General features: G+C 37.2%; 1 protein-coding gene across 4 annotated transcripts in view; it reads left to right on the forward strand.

Moving 5' to 3' along the window:
* LOC100948361 (transducin-like enhancer protein 4) overlaps positions 1-18,205 on the forward strand; it is a 143,593-nt gene that overhangs the window by 58,075 nt on the left and 67,313 nt on the right. For 2 of the 4 annotated variants that reach the window (XM_012813798.2, XM_023508213.1), the window contains exons 7-8: positions 13,615-13,819; positions 15,057-15,073. In XM_012813798.2, coding sequence (XP_012669252.1) covers positions 13,615-13,819; positions 15,057-15,073 — 222 coding nt within the window. The remainder of the gene's footprint in view (positions 1-13,614; positions 13,820-15,056; positions 15,074-18,205) is intronic. The other 2 variants (XM_003782968.3, XM_023508217.1) reach the window with 1 other exon arrangement.

The raw sequence follows: 18,205 nt of genomic DNA on the forward strand, positions 1-18,205 counted from the left end.
CTAGATTTATCACATTTGTAGGCTTATATTCTTTTCTCTAAAAGGATAACTAAAAATAACAATGCTTATTGAGTATATATGCTCTGTCGAGTACTGTACTAAGCATTTACATGCATTATTTTGTTTAATCGTCACATCACCCCCCTGTAGAATGAAATACTATCCCAACTTAACAAATGAAAACTTAACAACAAATGAAACCAAGGCCCTGAAAGAAGTAGTTTTCTGAAGGCCACACAAGAAGAAGTAGCAGAACAGGGATCCAAACTTGTACTGACTTCAGAGCTCACACATTTAACCACTACTCTACCCTTGTCTCTTACTTGTTCTCTTGACTCCAGGTTCTTTTTTCTTTACCACTGGGAACAATATTGTCTTTATCCTGAGATCAACTGGTAGGATTGCCTAAGGTTTAGTGTTCAGAGCTCAGTTTGGGGAGAAAAATGGAAATTGTGAGTGCCTGATGCACATGCCTATGTTATAATACTAATTAGGTAACCTAAGTTGTCTGAATTATATTAGTTCCATAGATCGGTTAGATACTCCTGACTCATACTATGTTTTCTCCCACCTCTTGTCTATTATTCTTATGTTTAGGAACCAAAAGTTGTCATAAACACCACTAATAAGAGGCAGGTGTTTTAGCCCTAGGTTCTTGGATCTTCTAGGGCAGGTGTCCTCAAACTACAGCCCACCGAGGACATTTATCCGCCCTGCCAGGTGTTTTTTTGCCACTACTACCTGTCCTGCTTAGCAGCCGACTCGTCCTGGGACCCGCAGTCCGGCCCTCCAATGGTCTGAGGGACAGTGAACCGGCCCCCTGTTTAAAAAGTTTGAGTACCCCTGTTCTAGGGTTTCATGGTTGGGCAGTGGGCTATCCATTGGCTCCCTGAAGTATTTGCAGAATTGTGTGTGTTTGTGTGGGTTGTGGGGTGGGGATGGCAATGGAATATCACAGATTTGGGAGAAAGAAAGTTGTAATCTTTCAGATTCACAAAGTGTCCTGTGACACAAACAAGTTTGAATCTGTCTCTTATTTAAAGTGGTAAAATATTTTATAGGAGACTTGTAGACAGCATTTGTCTGTAGTAGTGTAAAGGCACATTGCTGGATGGTGGTTCTGAAACCTGGAAATCAGGAGTTTAATATCCTTCTTTTTATTAATAATTATTTCCCAGGGGGTCATGGGTGAGAGGGTTTCTTGATTAAGAATTGTTGGTGGTCATCTAATTGCAGGGGGTGACTGGGAGAAGACAACAAAGGACCCTTGCCAGCCCACTACTAGCCAATCAAAGGGGATGTAAATAAGTTAAAATTCATGAGAATTGCCATTATTTTGTGGGAAGTCTTATCTTTGAAATTATTCCATTGCTGCTTGATCAACAGCATATTTTTTCTCTGCTATTATTTCTCTGTTTTGAGAAAATTTGTCTATCCTACTCGTGAATAGCAACTGTTATATTTCATGGGATATAGTAATACTGCAAACTTAATGAGTAAGAATTAAAGCTGAAGCACCACACATAAACATCATAAGAAAAACTAAAAATGGTACATTTTTGCACCCTTTTTATAGCTAGTCTGCCCCTTATGATTCTTGTGCTTTTTTTGTTTTTCTTGGTAGATTCATAAAAAAGAGGAGAATTTATCTTGGCCCAGGTCGTCTTCTATGACCAACAAGGGCAGTGCCACTGTGGTCCCAGAGCAGTGTGGCAGTAATGTATATTTTTATTTCCCGAGGGTGTTTCTGGCTTGACTCAAAGCAATTTGTAGACACAGCTCTGCACAAATTAATATCTGGGAGAAGAAACTATTGATGGGAATAAAACGGTCTAAGTAGCTGTCTACTTGGATTGAAAGCTCAGAAGTTGTTCTTGGGTTTCTTTTAGCTAATAGCTTCAGATCTGCCTTTGAGCAGAGATTGATGGTGAGGCAGGCTTTGTTTGTTGGTTCTCTTCTGTAGGCAGTACCTCCCTTCTGTGAAGGCTAAAACATTCCAGATGCTCTTTTCAGTGTTCCATGAGCCATGGGCACGTGACCCTGTCCAGGTCAGTAATACAAGGAGAAGTGTTTTTCTCTTAACAGAGAGACCACAGAGACGAGTTGTCCTCTTTTGTGCATTTTAACAAGATTGTGTGAGGATATGAGGTAATGCGTGGAGCTGTGGCAGCTGTCTGGAGATAGGGGAATGGGATATGAAGGAAGCCACCACACGAATCAGAGAGAAATTGACCCAGAGTCTTGACAGGGCCAGTTCATCCAACCTTGAACTTTTGTGAGAAACAAAAATCTCTATTATTCAGTCCACTTTTTGTTTGGGTATTGTAGACCTTAAAAGCAAAAGTTGTATTTTAACTGAGATACAGTCACGTGATACATGATAATTTTTTGATGATTTTTTAATGGAACTGAAAAAATTTTATTGCATAGTAACAGTGTAGCCCTCATAAAACTTTATAAATACAGTGTAGCCTGAGTGTAGTCTTTGTATCTGTAGTAGTAGTTCCATAATGTCCTAGGCCAGCGGTTCTCAACCTATGGATCCAGACCCATTTGTAACAATGAAAATACATCCTGCACATCAGATATTTAAGGTACAATTCATAACACTAGCAGAATTACAGTTATGAAATAACAATGAAAATAATTTTATGGTTGGAGGTCACCACAACATGAGGAACTGTATTAAAGGGTCCCAGCATTAGGAAGGTTGAGAACCACTATCCTAGGCCTTCACATTCACTCATCACAGCTTCAGTCCTGCAAGCTTCATTCATAGTTAAGTGCTATATGTAGGTGTGCTATTTTATCTTTTATGCTGTATTTTTACTCTCCCTTTCTATGTTTAAAGATACTTAGATATACAAATACTCACCATTGTGTCACGGTTGCTTGTAGTATTCAGTACAGTAACTTGCTGAGCAGGTTTGTAGCCTAGGAGCAGTAGGTTATATACCCTATAGCCTAGGTGTGTAATAGGCTGTACCATCTAGGTTTGGGTAAGTATACCCTTCGATGTTTGAACAGTGAGGAAATTGCCTAATGATGCATTTCTCAAAACAGGTCCCCATTGTAAAATGATGCTTCACTATGTATGTATATAATGTATTTGCTTATATGTTAGTATCATGATGATTTTCTTTATTGATATTAAAGCATTAGAAACAATCTGAACACCCAGTAGTTAGGGTACCACTTAAATGAACTCTCATATCCATAGAGTGGCATACTATGTAGCCATTACAAATGATACAGTCAAGGCATTACTTAGGGATATCGGAAAATATTCTTGATACGTGATGAATAAGTGACAGGTTAAACACAAGATAGCTTGATGTTATTTTTGTTAAAAAATACTTACATATGCATTGAAAAAGTACTAGATAGACCCACCAACATTGTATTAGTAATTTTTTGGCTGGTAAGATTGTGCTTGACTTTTGATTTATTTCCAGTCTACTTATCTTCATTAAACACACAGCTTTCCTAGTCTGAAGAAAAAGTTAAGAAAATTATATGGCCATTCCTCCTCTTTTGTGCCCAGTCTAAGCAAATGGTATAGCCATGTACCTAGTACCTGAGGCTGAATTCTATGAGGTACCCTGAATTTCTTCAGTGTGCTCACTCCTTCTCTTTCCATAACCAAGTCTTTACAATTTAGTCTCCAGAATATCACTGCACTCCTGCTCTTTGCAGCCTATCCTGCCACAACCTAACCTATGTCATCATTCGTTATTTTTTTGATTTGACTCCTTGCATTACCTCCCAGCTGGTCTCCGCCTTTCCTTCGTGCAGGCCTCAGATCCAGTCTCCACGTAGCATTTTGAACTTGAAAAGTACTTAAACATATTCTAGCTAAAATACTTACTAGTCTTTGTATAGGCTAGTGAAATAAAACAGAATTGAGAAATATATTAACTTATAACAGGCTGGGCAGACAGATCAGTGAGGAAGAAGACAGACACCATGAAATAGTATTGGGGAGATAGCTGGTTATTCTTATGAAAAAAATGAATACATCTCATCACCTGCGAAAAAAGACAGAACTTTAAAACTTTCAAACAAAACAAAACAGGAAGAATCTTTCTTTTTATCTTGGTAAAGTAGGATTTCTTAAAAGGGTCACAGAAAGCTTAAGCCATAATAAAAAGATTGATAGTATTTATTTCTCAGTTGAAATGAAAACATTTTGTTTGTCAAAAGACTCTTAAAACGAAAAGACAAATTAGAAACTGGGAGAAGATATTTGCAACACGTACCTCCAACAAATGATTATGATCCAGAACATATACCAGTTAAAGAGCAATGAAAAAAAAATCAGCTTAGAAAACAAAACCAAGAAACCTGACAGGAACAGTCTAGAGCTCTCATGATTCTTAAACAAAAGTCAAAAACCCTTAGTGTGCATGATCTGATTCCCAGACTACTCATATTCTACCTAGCGTCCCCCTTTCTCCCTGGGTTCCTACCAGGCTTCCTCTTTCTTCACTGGTCACAGCAGGTGCCTGTTTTGTTCTGGTCTTTGCAACTGCTTTCTTTTGCTTCTGAGCTCTCTGCAAGGTGCTCTCATTGGCATCCTACAGGTCTCCATTCAAAGATCACAAACCCAGAGGAGCTGCTTTCCTTTATTCATATGAATGAATGATCACCTGTTACAGGATGATCTCCCTAGTTGAGAAAAGGTCCTGATGAGTCAGGAGGTATAGTACTGCATCCTCTGGGTGGGTGAGTGAAGGGGGCTTGTGCTCCATTTCTTTGTGCTTAATGCTGTCTCCACTGACTCACCTTGGATCTCACACATGAGAGTTTGGCCTGGATTAGTGTATTTCACATTGCAGCCTCTGAGACTCAGGAATGTACAGTGAAATCTGTTCAGTGAGTCACATTGTATTTTATTAAAAAACAAGATGTGGGGCTTGGCGCCTGTAGCACAGTGGTTATAGCGCCAGCCACATACACTGAGGGTGGTGGGTTCGAACCCAGCCCAGGCCAGCTTAATAACAATGACAACTGCAACAAAAAAATGGCCAGGCTTTGTGGCGGGCACCTGTAGTCCCAGCTACTTGGGAGACTGAGGCAAGAGAATTGCTTAAGCCCAAGAGTTTGAGGTTGCTGTGAGCTGTGATGCTACAGCACTCTACCGAGGACAATGCAACATAGTGAGACTCTGTCTCAAAAAATAAATAAACAAAAACAAGATGTGGAAGAGAATAAAAATTAGTGTTTTGCATATAGTAGTATTTGGTATTGTTTATTAAACTTTTTCATTTATATGTATATTTCATGCATATACTCACAGGCACACACACAGCACGTATGTAAGTTGTGGTCAAAGTGTTAGAAAGCACCTCATCCACATTACATCTGAGGTTCATTCTACATGTGTACAAGATCAAATGGAGGGTTACTAAAGAACCTAAAGTAGATAGGTTTTTTAAATGGCCGCTTTACTTTTGTTATTGTTGTTTGTTTTTTTAGAGGCTGGGTCCTGCTCTGTTGCCCAGGTTGGAGTGCAGTGGCTATTTACAGGTATGATCATAGTGTGCTATAGCCTCAGACTCCTGGGCTCAAGCAATCCTCTTGCCTCAGCCTCCCATGCATCTGGGACTATAGGCATGTTCCAACCCGCCCAGTTCACCTTTACTTTTTAAAGTACTCTGAAGTAACCAAAGAAACTTTCCTGATCACAGTCCCTTAGTTTCATGACTTTAATGACTAAAACTCTTATATAAAAATGAAGTATTGGTATAAGATGTTAAAGTCTCTAAAAAATTTCCTTAAATATCTTAAGCCTTCAAGAAATCGTATTAGTAAACTTCAGACCACATAAAATGCTAACAGGGTCACTAATGGGAAAGTTTATAAATTAAGGTTTTTGTAATATTTTTTCATCCTTTTCATGCCACCTTTATGTGTTAAACTTCTAGTTAAGACAGTGGAACCCTTGGCACAGGTCTCATGAGATTACTTGCTATGCTTGTTACTTGCCTTCCCTTGAGATTAGTCCAAAGAGCTCAAGGAACTACCAAGATCTGCAGTTTGTTTAGCTTGAGAAACTTAGACTTTCAGTGATAACCTTTCTTTGGTTGCTGTGAGTGCATGTCTTTCCCCTGCAGTAAATCTCATGTTGTTGTTATAGGGAATGAGTTACAGATAAGCTTAGCTTGAAAAGTTTCTTCCTTCATTCTTTTTATTTTTGCTTCTTCACTGAATATGCAAGTTCTTCTTCTTGCATATTCACTGAAAATTTAGTTTTTGCTAGAGATATTTGTTAAAAGAAGAACTCTAAGAACTCCCACATTATTGGCAAGAAGGGCACATCTTATTTTCCCTGCTTCTTAAATTATAGGGTACTTGAAAAAATAATAAACATTGTACTTACTTATCACCCAGATTTACCAGTTAACATTTTGTTGTGCTTGCTTTCTATCTATATGTATGTGTGCACAAAAATGCACACACTTCTGTTTGAAAGTAAGAAGCAGTCATGATATTTCACCCCTTAATACTCTTGTGAACGAGGGCATCTTCCTGTGTCGGCACAATACTGTCAACACATCCCTATATCCAGTGATAACAGTTCATAATCTTATGTCTCCAGTTGTCTATAAATGTCTTTGATAGTACTTTTTTCTTCATAGCATTTTTTCTCCAATCCAGGATTCATATTTAAAAATTGCCTTATTGTCATGTTTCTTTATTCTTTAATCTACAACAGTCCCCGAACCATTTTGCTTTTTTGTGTTGGCATTTTGAAGATTCCAGGCCAGTTTTGTGGAATTTTCATAATCCATATTGGTCTGATAGTTTCTGATTATTTTCTCAAATTTAGATGCAGGGTAAGTATCTTTACTAGGAATACCACCTATAGTGTAGTGTACTTTCAATCATACCACATTATTGCAAAGCTAGGTGATCTCTGGAGTGATAACTTTGACAGCAGCTATTTACCCAGTGGTTTTAACATGTATTGATGAGTCTGTCTTGGATCAATCAATATATTTTGAGCAATGAAGTAGGAAATTTTTAATGATTTCTTTCCTTTTAAATTAATATTCTGTAAAGAGCTTCTCCTGTCTTCTCCCTTCCTTCTTTCCCTCTCTGTATGGAGAATGTGGATACCTGAGACTTTTTCCCAATACCAGCCACCATTTATTGAATGTTATTATTTACCAGTCACAATGCTAAGGATTTATTATGCACAATGTCATATAATTCTCCCTGCAACTTTGGGAGGTGAATTTTATAACTATTCTCACTTTTCACATGAAGAAAAGAAGGCTCAGAAATATTAAATGACTGGCTCTTGCTTAAATAGATGGTAAAGATTGTAGACTGGTGGTTTTGATGGCACATCATTGTGATGCTTCCCGAATGTCACCCAACAGCTCCTTTCACAGACTCAGCCCAATACACAGACAGGAGCCAGGTCAGCAGGAAAGTTTATACTAAACAGTGTCTCTACACACCCGAGGTTGGGAAGGTACAGCTGAGTCCTGGGCCTCCCCTGTGCTTACTTACTGCTTTGTTTCAGAGTCTTTTGGCTCTTCTTTCCTGACTCCTCCCAAGGTCTGCTGGGTCCTCCCGTACTTCTTTCTCTCTTGGAAAGATCAAGACACACAGGCCCAATTCACACAGCTTAGCTGGCTGGTGGAGAAGGATAGTTTATGTGTTTGGGAGCCAACTGGCCCTGGCCTGTGAGCTGTTCTCTCATCCTTGGGTCCAAAATGCCCCACAGCACTATTTTCTTAGGATATCAAGAACTTGGTATGTTGGAAACTTAAAAAAATATATATTATCTATTATAATCTTTGTGGTACTGAAATTATCTCCAGTTTTGCCATTGGGTATTTCTAAAAGTTGGCTTGTTGTCCTTTTCACACTACCTGTTAGTTGACATAGCTTTCTTGCTTTCTAGCACTACATGGAACAGGCTCATCTTGCATTTTGTTATACTTAGAGACCAAGGTATGGGCATTAAGAATACTCATGGGTGCTGAGATGTTACCGCTTCTAAGGAACGTGCATGTTTTTTGAGGATTCTTCTGCTATTGAGAGCTTAATAGAGTTGCGTTTGGGTATGGTTAAGAAAACCTCTGCTTTCCTTGAAGTCCAGAGATGCCCAGAATTCTTAAGGACATGTGAGGCCAGCTCTTGTTTGGTCATTGATCAGTTAATCCCTGGTCATCAAGTAATTGGGAACCTTCCATAAAAAAAAAAAAATTCTTCTTTTTGATGACAGAAAGACAACATTTTAAAAGATACTTCCTGTGAACTCAGTTTTCTAGTGTCCTTTTCTGTCCTTTGTGCCAAACTTGAAACTACACAGAAATAATTCTTTGTTCCAGAAACTCTAGTAGAAAGCTATTAAGAGAATTGAGACTGTGTCTACCACCTCATTGCTGTATATTTTCAGTCATAATTGCTACTTTTTAGAATTAAATTAATTATCTTAATGGAGTACTTGTCTGAGTTTAAAGTTCATTCCATTTTAATGTTTATTTTCTTGAATGGCTCATCAAGGGAACAGAAAGAGGAAATAGTTTATTTTGTATTGTGATTTGCTATAAGAAAGGTTTGCTCTTGTTTTTGTTTTTTAATGAAATAAGGCACCAGAAGATAATAATGACCCAGGAAGGTTATTGAGAAGGATTTTCCCAAAATACATATTTTTCACAGTAGGTTTTTCTCAGTTATGGTTATAATGGAGCACATTTACTTGAACTAATTGGTGCTATAGTCTGTGCCCTCTTCATTGATTATTTGGCTTGATTGTTTTTTGCAGTCTTTTTTTTTTTTCCTTCTAAAGTCAATATTTTTTAACCTGCTAGTTTGTAGTTAATCTAGGGTAGTGATTTATCTTAAATTGTTTTAGTAGCAGATCTGTGTTGAACTGTGTTCTCTGAATATACATTTCCCTTCCTTTGGTCTTTAAAAAGCAAGAAGTTTTATGTTTCTCAGTGTGACTGTAAGATAAAGTAGTAAACCTTTGCAGGTTAATTGCTCTGTAATTAACACAGATGGGGCAGAATTCAGAGGACAGTGTTAACTGTTGGGAAACATCAGCAACCTCACCCTCTTGTAGGGCAGTGCTTTGGATTATGCTACTCTCAGCTCCTTGAATAATGCTCAAAGAAACCTTCTTCCTTTTCTAGGGAGCCTGCTTTGAATTTTCCTCTGTTGATAAGAAGACTTCATAGAAGTAATTTGCTATGAATTCTTGAATATTATTTGAAATTTGATAGTTTTTTTTTTTAATGGAGCAAAGGCTGAAGTTCACTTTAGCCATTGATGACTTACTGCTTTTCTTTAAAGATGGTCTCTAACACATTTTTACAACTAATCATTTTCAGTTACAAGTACATCTGCCACTCAAATTAAAGATCGTTCCTAAGGTGGAAACTTGCAAAAAGGCTTAAAAATGACCATTAAAAACAGAAAGTGGTCTGATTTATTAATGTAAACATTTAAAAAACCTGTTACAGTATATTAGTATATCTGTCTCACATTTTTAGGCTATGCCTTTTGGTGACTCATTTAATTTCATTTTATAGATTTTTATTTTTAAAAACACTTGGTAAAAATGACCTTTTTGGGGGAATCTCCAACTGAGTACACCTTTTCTGTTTGATATGTTATATTTACCACAGGGACTTACAGAAAATGAGGTTTTTGTATCCTCTGTTTTCTCTTCTCTCTTAGATTCAAGGCATATTCTGTTAAAGAATATGCTGGCAGTTTGGTGTTGCCATTCATAAGATTTTAAAAAGTAATTGATAATTTTAATATAACAAATGAACGATTAAAACCTCTCTAAATGTAGTGTGGTTCCTGGTTTGAATTCTAGAATAGAAAAATGGCATTAGTGGAACAACTAGGGAAGTTAAAGTATCTAATTTAATTCATAGTAATGTACCGGTGTTATTTTTGATTTCTCATAAATTCTGTGGTTATGTAAAATGTTAACATTAGTAGAAGGCAGGTAAAGAATATGTGGGAACTCGCTTTAAATGTAGTAGAAACTTACCTCATCAAAAGCTTTCAATGTATGGACATTTGACAAGAGTTTGAGTTCATTAGTTTAGAGAAAGTTTAGTGGTAGTTATATTTAATCTTATCTGTAATTCATAATATTAAGAATTAAAAAGTTAAAAGACAAACAATAAAAATAAATTCATCCTTTTTATATGGGGGTGTTAAGCTCAAAGTTTGGTTGCTAAGATCAGTTGTGCTTATTTTAGATTATTCTTTTTTATTTTTTCTGGGTTCATTTTAAAAGATTGAAACATTATCTGAAAGAAAATAGAGCTAAAATTTATCAGTTTATACAATTGAACAATTATGTGATTAATAGTTTCTCTACCCACTAAGGGCAAGAAATATCTAGGCACTGCAGGAATTTTAAAAGAAATAGCTCTAATTAAAGGGTTATGGCATGTCATACAGCATGTATATGTGTGTGTGTATGAAAAAAAGTTTTATTGACTTGGGTTGTTAAGTGTCATATAAATGGAATTAGGCTAAAGGGCTGTTGGAATTTAAGAGGCAGTGGTAGAGATTGTAGGCAGGAATTTAGCATAGAAGGATGAATAGAATTTAAACACGTGGAGACAAATGAGAGAGGACTCCAGGAGTTTAGATGTCTCACTAGATAGATGGTGTTATGGGCAAAGAGTAAGATAGTGAGGGTGTGTATGTGTGTGTAAAGGAAGGGTGTCGTTGAAAGTGGAGGCAGCAGATTTAACCTAGTTATAAAGAAGATTGGCTGTGTGAGTACAGGGATATGTACACAAGGCAGTGGTGAAGAGGGCAAAAAGATGGTTATTTTACTCAAACTTGACAAACTTTATCATTAAGTGTTAATGTGTACAAGGCGCTGTGCAGGGGCATTGGAGGACATAAAAAGTGACTAAAATACCGTGGAAATTTTATACCTCCCCAAAAGTGCTGCTTTAAGTTCTTTTGATGTTAGATGGAAATTCATCTTAAATAAAATGTTAGAGACTCTGGTATTAAGCATGGAACAACAAAATCAGTGACAGAGAACAACTGAAGAAGAGGGAGAGAGTTGGAGAATTGAAGGAGCAATGACAGAATGGAAGAAAAGGTGGTGCTGCCTGTGCAGGTGGGAAGGGGTAGATCAGCCTTCAGAAGGAAAAGGACCCTGCTTCCTCTGGCATGGGCATAGGGAGGAAGAGGGTAAGTTTTACAGCTGTTCTGAGGTAGAATAGAAGCAAGTAAGGATCCCAGGAAATGGTTACTCTGAACATCAGGTGCAACAGGCAAGGAATGTATTTTTTAACCTTTGACAAGTTCCTGGGCTAATGGAAAAGTGAAGCAGTTAGTGCTTATTTTTTATTCTGTAAGAGAAAAAGAATAACAGCGAAACACATCATTGAAGCTATTGGATTTTGGCTGAAGTTGGGTTTTTTTTAATGTGTTGTAATGAAGTCAATATACAGTAGAGCCTCCATAGTTGACCATTTCCCTACACTAACCACCTCCTTAAGTTGACCTAATTTTCATCTACTGGACATGTACCATGTGTATGTATATCAGCACACTTCCTAGTCCATAAAGCCTAGTTCCTTATGTTGATCACCTCTGTATGTTGACCAGTTTGTTACAGTCCCTTGGTTGGTCAACTTACAGAGGTTCTACTGCAGTTTTTGATTTATCAAGCTAGTATGTAGATGTCTCCGTGCTTATACTCAGCTAGGGTTTGTCGGATGTAGACTCACAGAGCTAAGAATCTAGGAAAGGAGGTACAAGAGACATTTATGCAGAGTCTTAGTAATTGCTTGCCTACTGGCTGCTTACCTGAGGTAGAAGTGGCTATGTACCCAAACTGTGCATGTGAAATATTAGGGGAATTTAAAGGAGATAGAGAATTGGAACAGTTTTCTGGCTATTTCAATTGAACAAGATTTTGAAATCAGTTTGCCATATATTTATCAAAAGTTTTGTTTTCTTCATAGATGTTATTGTCTACATTTCCAAAATATAGACAATATTTGTGTGCTTATTCTTTTAAGCAGTAGAATTATGAACATATTTTTGGTCACTTTCAGGAAGAACTACCTTATTTAAAAACTATCCATTTAGAAAAAGTTTTGGTAGGACTTAAAGGAGATACTTAGGGGAAGATATCGGAATATGTACCACCCATTTTCCATTTTCCATGTGTAAACTTGCTTTCAAAGTGTTTGTACTTTATTGACTATATTCTAAGTACATGTAGCCAGAAAATAGCAGAAAAGAGCCAATTATTATATTGTCCTTTGATTTTTATAGTGAAACAAAAGAAGACATGTAGAAGAGGAAGAAAATGTAATTTGGAGAGGAGGGAAAAAGTTAACTTTTTTCTTTTAAGTATTTAAAAAAACACATTTTAGAATCCTTATTTCTAGAATAATTTTTTTCTTCTTTCTTTTCTGAAAAGCTATGTTGTGAAATCCTGCTTGGAAAGAAACTGATAGAAGTCTGAAAAGTGATTTATTTAAAGGCAATAACTAAAATTCAGTCACTACAAAAGTTAGTCGAGGAATTACTCAGCATTTGTTCTTCTGTACCATTATTAAGCTGGGCTTGAGTTGTAGGGATTCCTGTCGAGGGATCTGTCTGACTTTTTCGAGGGATCTGTCTGACTTCCCATCCTCCCATCACCACCTCCTCCTCTCTTCCCACTCAGAAGAGGCAGCAAGGCCTGCCCACAGCGTTTCCTGTAGCAGGTTTGGATGCAGCCTCTGCTGAGGTCAAGCACTCCCATTCCAGCCTCTTGAGGGCTTTCTCTATGTGTTGCCAGTGTGCTGGTAAAAATGACTTTAAACTCTTGTCAGTGCAGTTACTGGTGCATGCATCACAGTCCCACTCAAATAAACCTGTCACAACACAGAGTCGGCCGCTAGAGAAGAGTACAAGGGCAGGCCTCTAGCTTTTCATTCAAGCATCACTAAACGTGCACAGAGTGCCCAATTATTTCAGCATTATTGAGCAAGCCTACAGGAGGACCCAAGCCTTGCTACATTAGATTTTCTTTAGTAATTTGCTCAAGTACCTCTGAGGACACTTAAAGGGCTTAAAACGGTGGCTGCAACCAGTTTCCTTTTCTGGGTTGTTAATTCAGGTTTTCTCTTTCAAATTAACTCCCACTGCATGCTGTGCAGTGGTTCTGGGAGAACTGTTTAACACTAATTTTCTCAATTTTCAGCTTTTTTTGTTCACCATAACTGCTTTAACAGTTATTCACGTATATTTTTCGATTAGGAAAGTGTGATAGCCAGAACTTACTTTATTTTTTGAGATTAAAAAAAGCTTTTTTTGAGGCTTTATTAAAGAAACCTGAATTTCAACTAAGTTAACTTAGATAATTTCACTATTTAAAAATTAAGTTTCTTATAATACATATACAAAACCCCCCAAATCTAAGTAAGGTAGCATTTAGTCACTATGCATTTCCTTTCCTTCCTACCCCTCCTTAAAAACATATGTTAAGGCTAAATCTTTCTTTTATGAGTGCTGGGGTTTTTTTCATCTGTTTGAGTCTCTTTCTTATTGGGGTGGGGGATGTGGATATAGGGGACAAATTCAATATCTGTGTCTAATTTTTCACAGCAGCAACAACTCCAGGCCCAGCATTTATCACATGGACATGGTCTGCCTGTGCCTCTGACTCCACACCCTTCGGGGCTTCAGCCTCCTGCCATTCCGCCCATTGGTAGCAGTGCTGGGCTTCTGGCCCTCTCCAGTGCCCTTGGAGGTCAATCCCACCTTCCAATTAAAGACGAGAAGAAGCACCATGACAATGATCACCAAAGAGGTCAGTGGTTCTCTTGGGATGTCAATCTGAGATTACCTACGTGTTGCTAAGGGTTGGTTTTGGATGCCATTGTTTATTCTCTTCTGAATTTAATTTTACCAATGACTAAGCAAAGGATTTTCACTGGAAGGTAAAGTAATTATCGGGCGCAGTCATTTGCCAAAGGATGATGCCCAGTGGTTGGCAAGAGTTAATGTACACCCCAGAGGCAAGGGGCCCTGTTTCTGGGTTGTTGCCTTTGATTCCTTATTACCATGTGTGTTCCCCAAGTCTAAATAGGTAATAAAATCCCATAGTGCTCTGCGTTTGAGGTAGTATGTTGGGTGAATACCTAATTTTGACCAAATTTATTTTGGAGGGAGATTGACTGATAAAGCCTCACTTGTTCAGATGAGCCCATATAGGGCAGTAAAAATCTCACAGGTAAGAAAACAATTTCACTTGTCTTAGTAATTGAGAAGGTATGAAATTAATGAGATCTATTGGTATAACTACCTCTTTCACACCCAGTCTGTTTAGAAGTATTAAATTAATGAACTCCTTCCTATAAGACCAATACATGTGTTTATGCAGTTAACTGATTAAAAGGCCAATTGTGCTCCTTCCGGTAGATTCCTACTAAGGTAGATGATGGTACAGAGACATATTTGATGTGACTATATTACTAATATGGTGCTTGTTAATCATTTTTATTAGTTAATAACAAAAGCAAATGAAGACATTTCTCCCAGCATTCCTCTGTGGGAATTTACTTAGCGCGTGGGTGGTTCATTGGTTTGAAGGGTGTGGTTCATAATTAAAAGCTCATAGCTATTCCTGTTTCAGTATCGTTAGAATGAATTATAATCTTGGGTCAGTGATTTTCATCACATAGGCAGAAATTTTCCATCTCTAATGTTAGAAGCACTGTAATATTTGTTACCCATTTATCTTAGTGCGGTGGTACAGAGTTGATACGTGATTATCAACACTTACAAGTGGGAAAAGTGTGAGGAGCATAAAAAAATATGAATGTCCAGCTTTGGTTTTTCTGAAATGGTATCAAAGGTAGATTGGTATATATCTGGTCAAGTAGTATCAATAATTAACTTTATAGCAGAGTTGACATCTGCAATTTGTTGAACAGAGATCAAGTTTGATAAATGTATGACTCTCTGTAAACTAATTAGTACTTTTCTTTTTTTCTTCTTCTTCCCACCACTTTAATCTGCTTGTGTTGCTGCTGTTTTGCCTGTAGACAGAGACTCCATCAAGGTAGGGATCACAATTCACAGAGAAATGGTTTATGAGGGCTATATATGATTTGAATGAGTCTAGTAATGGATTTTTTTGAGATTTAAGGAATGATTTTGTGGACTTTACTAAATAGTGGTTATTTATTACTTTTAAATGTTTTGGTTGAAATTTTGGAAAATGTGGTCTCATTTTTCTATCAAATCAAATTTGTAGAGCAAGGTAGAATTACAAGATCTGGATTACATAGCTCATTTTATTATATTTTGCCATGTGAAAAAGAATAATTGCTTTTGTTCACTTACGCTGTGGCTATAAGAAAATAGTGAAATAAATCAAATTGGTTCTTAATGAAATGCATTAGTTTCATATTTGGGGAAACAATTCCATCCTACAAAACTCTTTATCAAACCATTTAAGTGCTTATTTCTTCACCAGAAAGAATGTTTTGTTTTGTTTTGTTTTTTAAGGTGGAGTCTCACTTTGTCACCCTTAGTAGAGTGCTGTGGCGTCATAGCTTACAGCAACTTCAAACCCCTGGGCTTAGGCGATTCTCTTGTCTCAGCCTCCCAAGTAGCTGGGACTGCAGGTGCCCACAACAGTGCCTGGCTATTTTTAGAGACAGGGTCTCACTCTAGCTCAGGCTGGTCTCGAACCTGTGAGCTGAGGCAAATCTACCTGCCTCTGCCTCCCAGGAGCTAGGATTACAGGCTTGAGCCCCTGCGCCTGGCCCAAGAATTCTTTTTTTTCAAATTAAGAATTCTTTTTTTTTTTTTTTTTTTAATTAATTACCACGTTGGTTTCCAGTATAGCAAGTTAATTCTCTTTAGGTTTTACTGCCCTCTGTGTATCTTTATAGACAAGTTGTGGGGAAAGAGGAAAAGTATGTAGGGCCTAATGATTTGGGTATGCTTTTGTAACACCAGAATGGGATGTACTAAAGGTACCTGAATTTATTTAGTAAGCAAATAAGAAAAACCAACTGCCATGACAGGAAATGAATGAAGTATGAAAATTACCATGATAACTTTTGAGCCAGGCACAATGTAAATATGACATTGTATTATACATAATTGCAGTGCATATGCCATTGTATTATTTACTGATTAGAAGGAAAGGACATTTTTCAAGCATTGGCCAAATTACAGATGCTGTTGATTTCTTTTCTGTATTTTACAACAATTGAATGTTTTGGAGCATAGTTAGATTTCTTGGAATTTTCAGTGACACTGTGATTATATGAAAACTTAAATCTTCCCCCTGAAATCACCTGTGCTGTCACTTTGAATGCCTTTTTACTCCTGTCCTTTCATAATAAAAGCAAATTGAGATTTTTTTTCTTAGAGCCCTTAAATAAGGAAAATAAGAATTGACTATATCCACTTTACCCTTCAAGAATCTTTGTAATGAGAAAGGGCATCTGCACTCCCATATAAATGTCAACATTTATAGTAGGAACCGCACACATTGCATTATTTAATTATTCACTTACAGTTTTATGTTTTTTTATAACATGCATATCAGTACCTAGATTAAAAGGCATTCTTAATCAGAGCGTAGTAAGTATTTCGCACATGTGTGCTTAGGAAGTAGTAAGTAAATGCAATAACCAACATTAACTGATAACAGCTCTTGGAAAGCCTATGTAGTTATTCTGAGGTCATAATATAAACATTCCCTGCCTTCCTGTTATAAATACATACCTTTAGGCAGGCCAGTGAACTAAACAAAAGCCTCCTCTCATGCCCTACTCCCAGAAGACTGTGAAAATATTTATACTTCAGTGCACACTTTGGTGTCAATTACTTTTTTTATTCCTTTACAAAAGAGTAGGGTGTATTTTGAAATCATCTATAATCATTCAGGGTGAACCTGGAAATGAGAGTCTATATAGCCAGAAGCCAGGAGAAAAACAAATAATTAGAGGCAAATAATTTTGCCTTGATTTATTATGGAATGGTAGCTATAAATAGACATTTTTTAGGTGGGGGGACGGGGTCCATTCTCAAATTTGAAGTTGCTTTGTGGCAGGTCTGAGGCTGTCCTGAGCTCTGCATGGTGAAATAGTTCCGCTAATTTTTTTAAATGTGTTCTGTGATACTTCGAGAAGCAGTTAGTTGCTTATTCCATCGATCGTCCTCCTCTAAGTTGTTCCTGGTTAAGAGGGACTTTTTATGACTGTCTGCTGTGTGACTCTAGAAGGTTTTTATCAGTCAGAGCGTGCCAGTTGCCTCCAGCTGGAGTTGGGCTTGTATGAAGTAATTTATTCATGCAAGATAATGCTCTTTAACATTTAACAGGTAATGAACGTGACATAAATTTCCTTCTTGCTTTTAATTTTTCCCTTTCCTCTTCTAATGTGCAAACAGGCAGCTCTGGTACTCTAAATAATAAGTAATTTTTGGCCATCTGTCAAAAGGAAATTTCAATACAAATTTAAATTAATGGTGCCTGAAATTTTTTATAGCTCCTCTAAAAGCCTCTAATGTGCAGAAAATTCTGAATCTGCTGGTAGTAATTAGTGTTGCATGTAATGAGGATGTGGGCAATGTTACACAGCCCCAGTGTAACATTTTGATATGGTAGCAGAATTTTGATTTATACAAGGTTGTGGATGGGTTTAATTGTTAGAGACACTTTAAAATATTTTCTTGATGTTACAGATTATTAAACAGGGCAGATTTTCAGAATATCATATGAAATACAAATTTAAACTTACTGTAAAGATTCTGGTAATTAAGGTGCTTTACCTTTAAATGACAAGTAAAATTAAAGTAATGTACTTGCTGAAGTGTTCAGCCTTCTGACTTCTTTTTCTTTCTCTTCCTGGAAGTTCTGTGGCCACTAAATCGCATGTCATTGGCTTTATTGATCTTGCTTTCTATAGCTCCTGTAGCCAGGTTCCTAAGCCTGTTATTTGTAGACTTGTATCTGAAGTTTTTCAACAAGAGTGGAGAATGTAAATATGGATCTAAAGGAGAAAGTGCTGTAGGAGCCCAAGAATCAATTTTCTTGATTATGGGAAGGAAGGTAGAACTGTGTGTGGTGTAGGCCCACTGAAGTAAGAAGCCAGGGCACCTGCAGCTGCCCTCACTTGTCACTTGGCTGTCCAGTGTGACTCCATGTGTACACCAGTAAGTCCTGCATTTGAGG

The sequence above is a fragment of the Otolemur garnettii genome, unplaced genomic scaffold (genome assembly GCF_000181295.1).
Source record: "Otolemur garnettii isolate 467f Iridium unplaced genomic scaffold, OtoGar3 scaffold00006, whole genome shotgun sequence".
Classification (NCBI taxonomy): domain Eukaryota; kingdom Metazoa; phylum Chordata; class Mammalia; order Primates; family Galagidae; genus Otolemur; species Otolemur garnettii.